Genomic DNA, 13949 nt, shown 5'->3' on the forward strand with positions numbered 1-13949 from the left:
CTGCGCTGTAGTCTGTACCATATCTCCCCGGAGGGGAGTGCAGGGAGCCCTGCAGAGATACTGGATGGAGAGCTGCACCGGCCCCAGGACTTTGCACATCGATCCAGCCGGCTCCAAGTTCCCACCAACTGGAGGCCCCTCCAGCCGAACTCACTTCCCCACAACAGTAGCAGGAAGAAGTGTGCGTCGGGAGACCAGGAGGAGGATGAAGGCGATGCCTGTCAGTGAATAGCGAGGGAGGAGAAATTGATCGTTGCAGGATGGATGGTTACCTTTTCGCCGTTTCTGAAGCAGACAGGAAGTGGACTTTCTGTAAGTTATTTCTTAATAAAGGCTTTGCTATTTTAAAGTTTCTTTTGTCTTGGTGTTTATTTTTCGTTGTGCACTAACGAATTTTTAAACATTTTTTTTATGTTACTGGTTCTTTAATAAGGGGCAACTGACAGATCTGCCATTTAATTGGTAGACTGAGGCAGAACATAAGATATTTATGGCAACTGATATACAAACAATAAATCCTCTCTTTGTCAATACCTGTCATTCAGCTACTTCAAATATTAAAACTTCAGCCACTTCTCCCCAACATTGGACCAAAGCCTAGCAAATCATAAACACTGTTATGAGGAACTGGGGTACTTGCTTTTGCCCAACTTGTGGGGGTAAACTCTTGGGTGGTGCAAGTGAACCTCACCCACCACCTGCACCCATTGCTGTGTATAATCTCACTCAGTGTCAGACTTGGATGCTTGGGGCCCTCCAGAAAACCTTAGACCATGGGCCCACTTTCCAGACTATTATTCCTTCTCTCCTCACTCAACCTCTTTATTCCCCTAGACTTTTATATCTACTTACTATATTGTTTCTTTATTAAGCATTTTTTAAATTAATTGAACAGTATCTCAAAACTCAGACTCCATGAATTGTATCTCATTTCATTACATTTTATTAAGTTAATTTGGGAGTTCAGTAATCAATAATAAAATGTAATGAAATGAGAAACAATTCACGGAGTGCGAGTTTTGAGATACTGTTCAATTAATTAATCTTTTGTTTATATCTGTGTCACGCACCACTGGTGATTTATCAGCAAGGGTGAATGTCACATATGCGGTTGAGTGCACAGGCGCTCATAGACTTATAAATATGCATTTTTTCCCCATAAAGAAATAGGGAATGACCAGGGGTGATGCTGGCCCCTCCACCGCCTGAGGTAGCTTGGTGTTGCTGCCGCTCCCTCCTCCCCGGTGCACTCACCTTTTTGGTCGGGAGGGTCCACAAGGGTGGCGGAGAGGGCCAGGACACTAGCGCAGAGAGCATAATTGTGCTCTCTGTGCTAGAAGAGCCGAATTTCTGGTTTGAAAACCGTAAATTCGACTCCTAAAGTACCAGGAGCAGCACTTTTGCCACCCCTGGTACCTAGTGGGGCGCTGCCGCCTGAGGCGAGTTACTCAACTCGCCTCATTGGCGGAGCGCCCCTGGAAATGACCATTAAATAGGCAAAATGGTTAGAAGCAAGAGGGCCCACTGACACCCGGGCCTACCGGAAGTTTTCCTGGTGGGCCAGTCCAACACTGATCTCACTAAAACTTAAAAGACTAATAGAAGTCACCAAAGACTACTGTGACCTCTATAGGTTATTTAAGGCTCTCGTGTACTATAAATATAATTCCTTGGGATTCCAACCTGCAGTTGCGCACATCTCTTCTAACTATCTAGAACTGCTGTCGTCAGTAGCCTCAGAGAGATTCTCCTTGGCAACTTCAAGTAGCCTTATCCATTATCAGCCTGTGTATATCAAGCCTCCTTTATTGTTTCTGCCCTCATTACTGTCGTGCTCTGGGTCGGCGCTGCTCAGCACCAATAGGCGCCCAGCCCAGAAGAGTGGGAGGAGTCTGGCTGCTGCTGAAAGCTTTGAGTAGCTCCGGTGTGTGAGACCTAGCTGTACGTTGGACCCCCTCATATGGACAGGAGAATATAAACATGTCCGCCACAGTAGTGAGAGCGACAATCAGGGCTGTAAGCAAGAGGAAGCTGCAGGCCACACGGGCTGCCCTCACACTGGTGAGTGACTTGTGCCACATATCGGCTGCAGGAAAGGCCGCTATTGCGTATGTACTTGGAGGTTGGGGCGCTGGGGTTTGGGCTGATAACTAGAGGACAGAGATAACAGTACAAGTGCGGGAATGCGTTTAAATGGCTTAATAGGAAACCTGTTTTGTGCGTAAGTAAGTGATAGGAATTGCGTACAGTAAGGTAAGGACGCCAACGCCAAGGGGACAGAAGCAAGGGCACCGAAAACAAGTTTGTTGATTCTCGCTTGAAACTACACTACCCGATAGACTTTGCGCAACCGCGTCATAGGGCGGAAGTTATGTCAAATGTGTAGCCCAGCCCGCCTCCTTCTAAACCAAGTTGATTGTTACCAATATATAGGGTTGTGAGGGTTTCTCAGGAATTAGAATAGGTGGAGCGTTTGGTACGAGATAACTAGATCCTGCTTTAATCGTTTTCATTTATATTTCTGTTGTTGACATGATAGCTGTGCAGAAATACGTTTATTGTATATTGAATGTAGTAATTGATGTAAAACCTAAATCAACCAAAAGCGCACATTTTATCACTTTACATAGTTTTATTTTTTTTTTTTCTTTAATCCACAATTAAACTTGGTTATTTTTTTTTTGCAATCGCTATTTCTTGACCACTTTACATATTTATTGGAAACACTAGGTCAGAGTGGCATAAATGTTGATTATACACCTCCCCTTGACTTCTATTCAAGCTCACCAGGTTTTAGCTGTGTTTATTTATTTTTGAAAACTTAAATTCAAGATAATTTTTTTTTATAGATATAAATAGGCCCCATAGTGTATTCTCTCTACTGCATTATACATATCTTTAAAAATTAAAGAAAAATACTGAACAAAGTGAGGACTGGAACTGGAGTGAGGAAGGAATTTGCCCAGAGGTAATTTGGAAAGGCTTTAATGGTGTTTTCCACCTTCCTCTGGCAGATTTCATTTAAAGCAAAACGTTGGGTTGGACTTAATGCACTTTATACATACCTTAAAAATGAAAGAAAAGTGCTGATCCAAGGATTGGAGTGAGGAAGGAATTTGCCTAGAGGCAAATTGGAAAGGCTTTAGGGTAAGTCCACACTGGGCATTTTGGGGAGATTTGGTCGCCTGGCGATTAATCGCCTCAAACGACTTCCCTGACTGCGCCGGCTCAAATGAAAAAACGCCAGCGCTAATCACATGCGGCAGTTTGTTTTCCAAAGTTGCCTCACAAGGAAACTTCAGGCAACTTCGGAAAATGAATCGCCGCGTGTGATTAGCGTTAGCATTTTTTAAAAAAATTTTAGCCGGCGCAGAGTCAGGGAAGGCGTTTGAGGAGATTTGTCACCACAAAAACGAGGCGATTAGTCGCCAGGCGGCCAAATCTCCCCAAAACGCCCAGTGTGGCCTGACCCTTAATGGTGGTTTCCATCTTCCTTTTGATTAACTAGCAATTAGGCAGCTTTCAATTCATGCAAAATATTGGACTTGATGGACATGTCTGTTTTTCAACTTACATTTTAATTTCTCTAAAAAGCATGCTCCTGTTCCTCTACCTTTTGGCTGCTTTACCAGGCTGTACAGGAGAGCACTATGCACTGTAGGATCAGAGATTACATACAATCAATTGGAAACTGAGAAGCCTCTGTTAAAGGGGTTGGTCACCTTTAAATTTACTTTTAGTGCTATGTAGAAAGTGATATTCTGAGTCAATTTGCAATTGGCTTTCATTTTTTATTATTTGTGGTTTTTGAGTTATTTAGCTCTTTATTCAGCAGCTCTCCAGTTTGCAAATTCAGCAGTCTGGTTGCTAGGGTCCAAATTGACATGCACTGATTTGAATGAGAGACTGGAAAATGAATAGGAGACCAGCAATAACAATACATTTTGTTGCCTCAAAGAGCATTTGTTTTTAGATGTGGTCAGTGACCCCCATTTGAAAGCTGGAAAAAATCAGAAGAAAGCAAATAATTAAAAAAAAAAAATGAAAGCCAATTGAAGAGTTTCTTAGAATTAGCCATTCTATAACATGCTAAAAGTTAACTCAAAGGGGCGGTTCACCTTTAAGTTAAGTATGATATAGAGCTTTCTATTCTGAGATAACCTGCAATTGGTCTTTATTTTTTCTCTATTATAGTTTTTAACAGCCTTAACAGCTTTCAAATGGGGGTCACTGACCTCATCTAAAAAAACAAATGATCTGTAAGGCTACAAATGTATTGTTATTGCTAATTTTTATTGCTCATCTTTCTGTCCAGGCCTCTCCTATTCATATTCCAGTCTCTTATTCAAATCAGTGCATGGTTTTTAGGGTAATTTGGACGCTAATTAACAATCCACAGGTGCTACCAGCTTATCCCATTAGTCAGTTAACGGCTTGGTTGCTATAGCTCATTATTATAGTTACAACTATATCTAGAAATTACTGTTCAAGCGCTCACCAAGCCGGCGCTGTGGTTCTGGTGTGGACCCTAACCTTGACGAAACTGCAAACTGGAGAGCTGCTGAATAAAAAGCTAAAAAAAAAAAAACCCACAAATATTAAAAAAGGAAAACCACTTGCAAATTGTCTCAGAATATCACTCTCTACATCAAACTAAAAGTGCATTTAAAGATGAACAAACATTTAAAGGTGAACCACCCCTTGGTGGCTGGCATGTCTGCATATCAGTATTTAATCACAATGCCATACTAAGATGTCTTTGGAGCCCTTGGGCAGGCTGGTGGAACATTCTACAACCCTGGCCAGAGATTTGCAATATATTTGAAACTTTTTTCTGTTTGAAACCTTGTGAATATGTTCTTAAAAACATTGCCATCCAGGCAAACCATTTAATTATTTAAATGCTGATTAATTTATAAGTTTATAAAACAGAAATGACATCCCTATTTTTGAAATGAGCTCATTCAGTTGGGCTTATAAAATATATTTTGACTGAATGATCTTAAAAAATAAAAGAGCGGTATATATTTCCTTTTTCCTTGTGCTACAATAACCAGTGCTTGCAAAGCAGTTGAAGCCCCCAATCCATTTCCTTCTGGGCAAAAGAAAAATATAGACCCAACGTATGCATGGCTAATGGTTACACTTCTGTCCCACACTCCTACAGTTGTCCTGTTAAATGCTTGATATGCTATGATTCAGATGTTAAAGTAAACTGTGCCTATTCTGTTTGAATAGGCCATGTTCCCCCAAACGCTTTGTCATTTGAAGAGTAATACAAAAATCAAATTTCTTAAGGCTTTATGTTATAAAGAAACTCTGGTCTTCATGCATTTTCCTATTTCCTTTCAGACCCCAGCTGCTGTAAGTAAGGTTAAAACGTTACTTCAAGATAAACCTGACAATGTAAGTATGCAAAGTACTTGCCTAACGATGTCTGTCATGTGTCATCTAGTTCCTTGGAGCAAAAAAGAATGCCAAGTACAATTCCTTAGATGACTTGCAGTACAGGTATGGGACCTGTTATCCAGAATGCTTGGAACCTGGGTTTTTCCAGATAATAGATCTTTCCATAATTTGGATCTGCATACCTTAGGTCTACTAGGAAAGCATGTAAACATTAAATAAATCCAATAAGAATTCATTATATCTTCCTTTGGATCTAGTACAAGTTGCTGTTGTACTATTACAGAAAAAGGAAATCCATTTTTAAAAATGTGTATTATTTGGATAAAATGGAGTCTATGGGAGGCAGGCATTCCTTAATTCTGAGCTTTCTGGAAACTGGTTTCCCGATCCCATACCTGTACTACCTGAGTTAAGTCCCTATGTAAAATGCAGCACAGAGTCTTGAACATAGTCAGGAAATAGAAACCCAAATTCACTGTTGTGTGCCATTATGTTAGGCACCCGAGTAAATACGTCAATATGGTGCTCCTTTATGGGGGGAAAAATTCACCCGCTTCATCTTCCTACGCTTTCCCAGTCATTTAGGCTTTCGCCCCTCGGATTTGAATCTCTTGGTACTTTACCTCTTCTATATGTGATACAAATAATAAGAGTCCTTCAGCAATGCAGAACTGCAAACAGGATCCTGACTGACCCCTTTTTGTTGATCAGGTTGACAGAAAACAAGACACATAGTAGAAGTTAAACAGAAAAGTTAAAAAGTGCAAGTTTTCAGAACAGCGCATCACAATTTAATTTTGAACCTTTCATCCCATACATCCTTTTCCTAGCATTGTGTTCTCTTACGCTAATGCCACACGGAGGCTGATCTTGGCACCAGGACCACTGCATTAGCCTGGGTGCGACAGTTGTTGGTGCAAAAATTCGAACTCAAGTGTTTTTGTGCCGAAATCCTCTGTGTGCCTGCATCCAGGAAATGGTTCTGTGTGCTGGCAAAGAAAAAAGCAAATATCTGTGTTGGGGCTGATTCTCAGCTTGCTCTTTTCTGCAGGGCCAACACAATGGTGCTGGCAAAGAAGAGAGCTAATAATAGCGTTGGGGCTGATTCTCGACCTGAGCTTTTCTGCAGCCTGAAATAATCCCCCCCTTTACTTTTTTGTGGCCATGTCAGACAAGTGTTTTCTTCACCAGCATAACTACATATTGGCAGCCTAGCACTTAAAGGGGACATTTCATATAACCTTCATATTCAGATATATTGCACATCCTTCCTCAAAACATGTAATGATGCAGAAAGAAAAATGTTTTGAAAGCATTTTACCTCCTAGAACTGTCATTATATCAGAGCTGCAGAGAGAACCTCTCAGGTCAGAAGCTAGGCTGAAATGAAGAGTGGGAGTGTCTGTTCTTTCACTCACAGGAAGTGGTCACAGCAATGACTGACAGGCTGAACTCCTGAGCTGTAGCAGTCAAACCCCTCCCACCCTCTGTCCTGTGTGTCCAGCCTGCACATAACTGTCTTATGCTGCTGCCTGATCATTCACTTATAACAACATCCCTGAAATGCTCAACATTAATCAATATATGTGAAGGTTAATACAAACTGTAATAGTAATGTGATAGTATTTTCTTTTATTTAAAGTACAACAGTATTGTCCTGTGTTCCACAGCAAATAGGCATCAGTCACACATGTCCCTGGACATAATCTATAGTCCATAATATATTGTTATACACTGTGAAACTCCCTGCCTCTATTACATATCACTTGTACAAACAGTGTCCATTAGTATTCACTGTTATGATATTGCAGAACAGCAGCTGTAGCTTTGTTTTCCTTCATATTCATATATGATCAGGTGCAGGGAGTTGCAAGGGAGTAAATGCAGCTGTTCTGGAACAATTTATGATCAGGTGCAGGGAGTTGCAAGGGGAAATGCAGCTGTTCTGGAACAATTTATGACCAGGTGCAGGGAGTTGCAAGGGGAAATGCAGCTATTCTGGAACAATTTATGACCAGGTGCAGGGAGTTGCAAGGGGAAATGCAGCTATTCTGGAACAATTTATGACCAGGTGCAGGGAGTTGCAAGGGGAAATGCAGCTATTCTGGAACAATTTATGATCAGGTGCAGGGAGTTGCAAGGTAAAATGCAGCTGTTTAGGAACAATTTATGACCAGGTGCAGGGAGTTGCAAGGTTAAATGCAGCTGTTTTGGAACAATTTATGACCAGGTGCAGGGAGTTGCAAGGAGAATGCAGCTGTTGTGGAACAGTTTATGACCAGGTGCAGGGAGTTGCAAGGGGAAATGCAGCTGTTCTGGAACAATTTATGACCAGGTGCAGGGAGTTGCAAGGTAAAATGCAACTTTTCTGAAACAATTTATGACCAGGTGCAGGGAGTTGCAAGGGGAATGCAGCTGTTGTGGAGCAGTTTATGACCAGGTGCAGGGAGTTGCAAGGGGAAATGCAGCTGCTCTGGAACAATTTATGACCAGGTGCAGGGAGTTGCAAGGGGAAATGCAGCTGGTCTGGAACAATTTATGACCAGGTGCATGGAGTTGCAAGGTAAAATGCAGCTCTTGTGGAGCAGTTTATTATCAGGTGCAGGGAGTTATAAGAGGAAATACAGCTGTTGTGGAACAGTTTATGATCAGGTGCAGGGAGTTGCAAGGGAAATGCAGCTGTTGTGTAATAATTTATGATCAGGTGCAGAGAGTTGCAAGGGGAAATGCAGCTGTTGTGTAACAATTTATAGGGAGGTGCAGGGAGTTGCAAGGGGAAGTGCTGCTGTTATGGAACAATTTATAGGGAGGTTCAGGGAGTTGCAAGGGGAAATGCAGATGTTATGGAACAATTTATAGGGAGGTGCAGGGAGTTGCAAGGGGAAGTGCAGCTGTTATGGAACAATTTATAGAGAGGTGCAGGGAGTTGCAAGGGAATAAATACAGCTGCTCTGGGATAATTGTTTATCAGATGCAGGGAGTTGCAAGGGGAAATGCAGGGAGTTACAAGAGGAAATACAGCTGTTATGGAACAATTTATAGAGAGGTGCAGGGAGTTGCAAGGGAATAATCACAGCTGTTCTGGGATAATTTATGATCAGGTGCAGGGAGTTGCAAGGAGAAATGCAGCTGTTATGGAACAATTTATAATGAGGTGCAGGGAGTTGCAAGGGAATAAATGAAGCTGATGGAATTGTATAACATATAATAAAAGATGCAGGGAGTTACAAAGGAAACCCCAAAAAGACGTTGATTGCTGGTTGTATACAACATAATACTGGGTAGAAAATGACTATGGTACTTACACTAACTGCTCATACTGCTCATTGCCCCCAGAAAAGAATAAAATACTTTTAGCAGCAGATTATGTATTATTTATACAGAAATTTGCTTTTCTTTCTTTTCCACAATTATTGCAGGGCAAGGGAAAGGAACAAGCAGTGAAGGGAGGGGTGAGGAAAACAAACAGGGCAGAGAGGGGGTTACATAAATAGGACAGAGAGGGAGAGAAAGGATCAGGGAAGGGAAAACCAGCAGTAAGGGTTAACAGAAGTCTGCAGGGAAGGACTGAGAGAAACATCACCGACACGCCCACTCCTCCCTCATTGGCTGTTGCTCTATAGCTTATACAGAAAGAGCCATCAGCTGCAGTTCAGATACTGAAGAGTCTGTGACAGGAAGTTTCAAAGGGGGAGGGCTGAGAACAGTTTTCAAGCTAATACAGGCGTTTTTTGATGCAAAAGGTATTGAAATAAAAACACTCTTCTATTTTACATTATTTGAAATGGTTTAAAGCATTGTGAAAATGTATGCTATATGTCCCCTTTAAAGTAACAGTTCAGTGTAGAAATAAAAACTGGATAAATAGTCTTTGCAAAATAAAAAAAAATTGAATATAGTTAGGCAAAAATGTAATGTATAAAGGCTGGAGTAACTGGATATGTAACATAACAGAACACTACTTCCTGCTTTTCAGCTCTATAACTCTTGAGTTAGTCAGCGACTTGAAGGGGGGCCACATGGTACATTTCTGTTCAGTGAGTTTGTAATTGATCCTCAGCATTCAGCTCAGATTCAAAAGCAACAGTTATGGTCCATGTGGCCCCCATCAAGTCACTGGTTACTGCTTGGTTTCTCTTTAAGTTAACTTTTAGTATGTTATAGAATGGCTAATTCTAAGCAACTTATCAATTGGTCTTCATTTTTTTAAAAAATAGTTTTTGTGTATTTGCCTTTTTCTTGTGAATTTTCCAGCTTTTACATTGGGGTCACCGACTCCATCCAAAAAAATAGTTATTGCTATTGTTACTTTTTAAGTTTTTATTACTCCTCTTTTTATTCAGGTCCTCTCCTATTCATATTCCAGTCTCTCATTCAAATTAATGCATGGTCGCTTGTTAATTTAATTTTAATCCAGATTGCTGAAATTGCAAAATGGAGAGTTGTTGAATAAAAAGCTAACTCAAAATCCACAAATAAAAAAAAAAAAAAAGAAAACCAATTGCAAATTGTCTCAGAATATGACTCTACATCATACGAACAGTTAACTCAACTCAAAGTGAACAATCCGTTTAAAGTAGAAGGAAAGGTTGAATCACTGGGGATGCAAAATGTTAGGTATTCCCCAGTGATTGTATGCTCTTACCTAAAACGCCAAGCTGGTGCTTCTTTTAGCAGAAAGCTGCACCAGACCAGGGTTCGTCTCAGTGAGCTTCATGGAGCAACTATCTTCTGCCCATTCTTCTTTTTTCATTGCCTATGGCACATGCATGTTTAGTACAGTAAAAAAAAAAAATCTCAGAAAATTTGGTTCTTCACTCAACTGTGCATGTGCACTCGTGATTAATGAAGAGGATTGGTCTGGTGCTCACTGAGAAGTACGTTAGTGTGGTGCAGTTTTCTGCTAACAGGAACAATTAACTGGTGTAGCAGATAAGTAGTGTCAATTACTGATGGAGTGCACATTTGGCACACCACAGCGATTGAACATTTCCTTCTCCTTTAAAAAGAAATAGAAAAAAAACACACACGCTGGAACCAAGCATGAACCTTTTATTAAGTGTGAAGTGTGTTAGCCTGTTGCATATGTGGCAGAGCCACTACTGAATGGAAAAATTGTTGTGTTGGTTACAAAGATATTTTTCTAATGCTAAAATAGATTGTCTATATATATCATTTGTTTGTCGTCTTGCTTTAAAGGAACACTAAAACTAAAAATTAAAAGTCTTAAAGTAATTAAAATATCATGTACTGTTGCCATGCATTAAAATGTTATGTGTTTGCTTTAGAAATACTACTGTAGTATATATAAACAGGCTGCTCTGTAGCCATGGGGACATCATTTCAAACTGAAAAAGGAGAAAAGGCCCAGTTTACTTATCAGATAACAGATAAGCTCTGTAATAAAATATAACGGGATTCTACAGAGTGCATCTGTTATTTCCTATGTAACCTATGCCTTAACTGGCTGCCCCCATGGCTACACAGCAGCTTGTTTATATAACCTATAGTAGTGTTTCTGAAGCAAACACACACATTTTACTAGTGCAGGAAAACAGTACATTATATTTTAATTCTTTTACAACACTTAAATTTTTTGGTGTTCCTTTAAGGGCCACATAACTTGTAGGGAACTCAAAAAAGTGTTTTGAATATTCTTCTAAAAATAATGAGGCTCTTGAGCATCCTGTGACCTAAAAACCAAGTTAAAGAGTCAGTGTATATATACATTGTTTGTGGAAAATTATGAGAATATGCGATTTGTAGCATTAGCCTAATAAAATAAGTGGACTTTGTCACATCTACCAGTCATGTGGTGGAGCATAATTTGTACCTATGAGCCATAATCCCTTAGATTTTTCTCCTTTTGTGTTTATTTTTTTTTGATTTGTGCATGTTTAAAGCATATGTGTGTGTTCCTTTTAACAGATTGGTTTAAAAGTAGCAGTACGGACAAGAGGATGCAACGGCCTGTCCTATTACTTAGAATATGCAAAATCTAAAGGACCATCAGATGAAGAAGTAGTTCAAGATGGTGCGTTTCTTGTGTATAATTAAAAGCATGGCCTATATTATCAAGGAAAAAAAAAGACTGCCAAACTTTGTTTTGCTTTTCATTCTGGAGGATTGGGCAGTTATACAATGGATTTTTTTTTGTTTTGCAGGATAATAATGCCCTGTTTAGTACTGTGATATCATTTCTTCTATGCACTCAACTCAATTACTCTCCATTCCAAATGTATTTTAACAATGGAGCTCAGGTTTCCAAAAGCATTTTGCTCTGAATACAACAGTGTGCTTCAGTTCATGCAGATGATGCATTTATTGTAATTAAATTTTCTAAACTTAAAACACAAATATCATATACTGCTCATTACAGTATATTTCTTTGTTTTGTTTTCCTCCGGGCCTTTGTTTATCCGAAGAATACAGATTGTTTCTGTTGCACTAAGGGCAATTTTGCCTACAATAATAATACCAACCCAAACGTACCCCACCTTCGTTACCCCTGTATTAGCAATGTGCCGGTTGGCCTAAAACCTGTGGGATTGGGCCAACAAATTGGGCAGAGGCTGAATTCAGCACCACCAGGCTGATCCAATGATCTCTCCTTGCTTTGCCAAGTGGTGCTGGTTTATATATAGTTAATTACTTCAGAGAAGATAGAAAGCACCAGTGCAATTTACTCTCACACTCTGGTAAATGCCAGGAGCCAATTAGTCTCCCTGCTGCTTATTTTGAAGGAATGTGGGGCTCTAGGCTCCACTACCAGACAAGATTAGAAAGTGAAGCTATATTTTGCTTCTTAGTGAAGCTTCTGTTGTAAGACCAAACAAAAGCAATTTTTATCCTTTCAGGCAGTGGGTCAAAGAGGCAAAAGTTTCTTTCAGCACACATGATAGCAGCTGAAAATCATTATGAACAGCTATTAAGGTCACAGGGGAAACTTTTGACTTTACATATGCAAATTAGGATTTGGTTCGGCCTGACACAAGGATTTTGGCAAATCCGAATCCTGCTGAAAGGCCGAATCCCGAACTGATTCCTGCATTCAGTGCATCCCTATTTTTTTTTTTTTTTTCTTGCAAAAAATAGTGCAACTGCAGAAAAATTCTGCACTGAAATCTGTATTTCAAAAGAGCAAGTTTTTTTTTTTATATTTCATTTATTTTGCTCTGATATGGGGCTAGACATTTTCGTTTCCCAGGTGCCCTCAGGCATATGACTTGTGCTCTGATAAACTTCAGTCATTCTTTACTGCTGCATTGCAAGTTGGAGTGATAGCACTCCTCCCTTCCTCCCCACTGCCCCCTTCACAGCAGCCCGTCAGCAGAACAATGGGAAAGTAACCAGATAACCCCCTGGTAGATCTGAGAACAGCACTAAATAGTAAAAATCCAGGTCCCACTGCTACTCCATCAGTTACATTGAGTAGGAGAAACAACAACCTGCCAGAAAGCAGTTCCATAGTGCAGCACTGACTCTTTCTGAAAGCAAATGACCTGAGATGGCGCCTACACACCAATATTACAACTAAAAAAATACACTTGTTGTTTCAGGACTAACACTTAATAGAGCGAATTATTTGCAGTGTAATTTAGATATAAAAACCACATCATATAAATCATGACAGAATTCCTTTAAACTGTGCAAAGTGTCTAATGCAAATAATGTAGATGCGTCTTTGACTATAGATCCCCTTTAAGAATATAGAATCCAAGAAAAAAAAAATATATAATTCTATTTAAGTAACACAGAGTAAGTGTGTGGGAGCTGCTATGCTGTTCATTTAGGGACGGTAGAATATTAGCCATAAATATAGTTACTGATGTAATTTTAGTGGAAAAACTCCAGGGCGCTTTCTTGCATCTACTTTTTTCTACTAAATTTCAGGTGTAGGCGCACTTTTGTTTTCTGCACTGGAGAAGCCATGCATAACAATTTATCATTCTGTTATTCCTTTTAAGATCTAAAATGTTATCTGTTTCACATTATTTTGTGTATAAAATCAGATCGATTCCATTCACTGACTTGGATGTGCGTTTCTTTTTTTCTTGCTGTTTTTAATAGGGGTCCGAGTGTTCATAGAGAAGAAGGCACAGCTGACGCTTTTAGGAACTGAAATGGACTATGTAGAAGATAAACTTTCCAGTGAATTTGTTTTTAATAATCCCAACATCAAAGGAACATGCGGATGTGGAGAGAGCTTCAACATTTAAGACCTCAAGACTATTTTGTTTGCTTTTAGCATTGTGGAATCCGTTCCATCGTCTCCTTCCATTGTCTAGCACTTGTGTGAGATCGATGTCTGAAACATGGCCCGTCTGTTCCGACTAAATAAAGGTCCTATGCATTCTTAGAACAATAGATACACGCAAGGCTGCTCTTTCATAATGTGGGCTCTTAGCTAGGAGAGGACATGCTGTGTTTCTTTTCTCTTCTAGTGCTGCCTTAGATATGAAGCTCACATATGAATAACTTACCTGTATATTCTGTCCATACCGCTGGTTTATTCATGACATGTGCCTGAGTAGGCTTTG

At 40.0% G+C, this 13949-nt stretch overlaps 1 protein-coding gene across 1 annotated transcript; it reads left to right on the forward strand.

Moving 5' to 3' along the window:
* The first annotated feature begins 1829 nt into the window (after window positions 1–1829).
* isca1.L (iron-sulfur cluster assembly 1 L homeolog) lies at window positions 1830–13776 on the forward strand. Its single transcript, XM_018259080.2, has 4 exons — window positions 1830–2061; window positions 5353–5406; window positions 11338–11443; window positions 13480–13776. Exons 1-4 carry the CDS (start codon window positions 1981–1983, stop codon window positions 13626–13628), a joined length of 390 nt encoding a protein of 129 aa, XP_018114569.1. The 5' UTR covers window positions 1830–1980; the 3' UTR covers window positions 13629–13776.
* Window positions 13777–13949: the final 173 nt, after the last annotated feature.

Source organism: Xenopus laevis, chromosome 1L, assembly GCF_017654675.1.
Source record: "Xenopus laevis strain J_2021 chromosome 1L, Xenopus_laevis_v10.1, whole genome shotgun sequence".
Lineage (NCBI taxonomy): Eukaryota > Metazoa > Chordata > Amphibia > Anura > Pipidae > Xenopus > Xenopus laevis.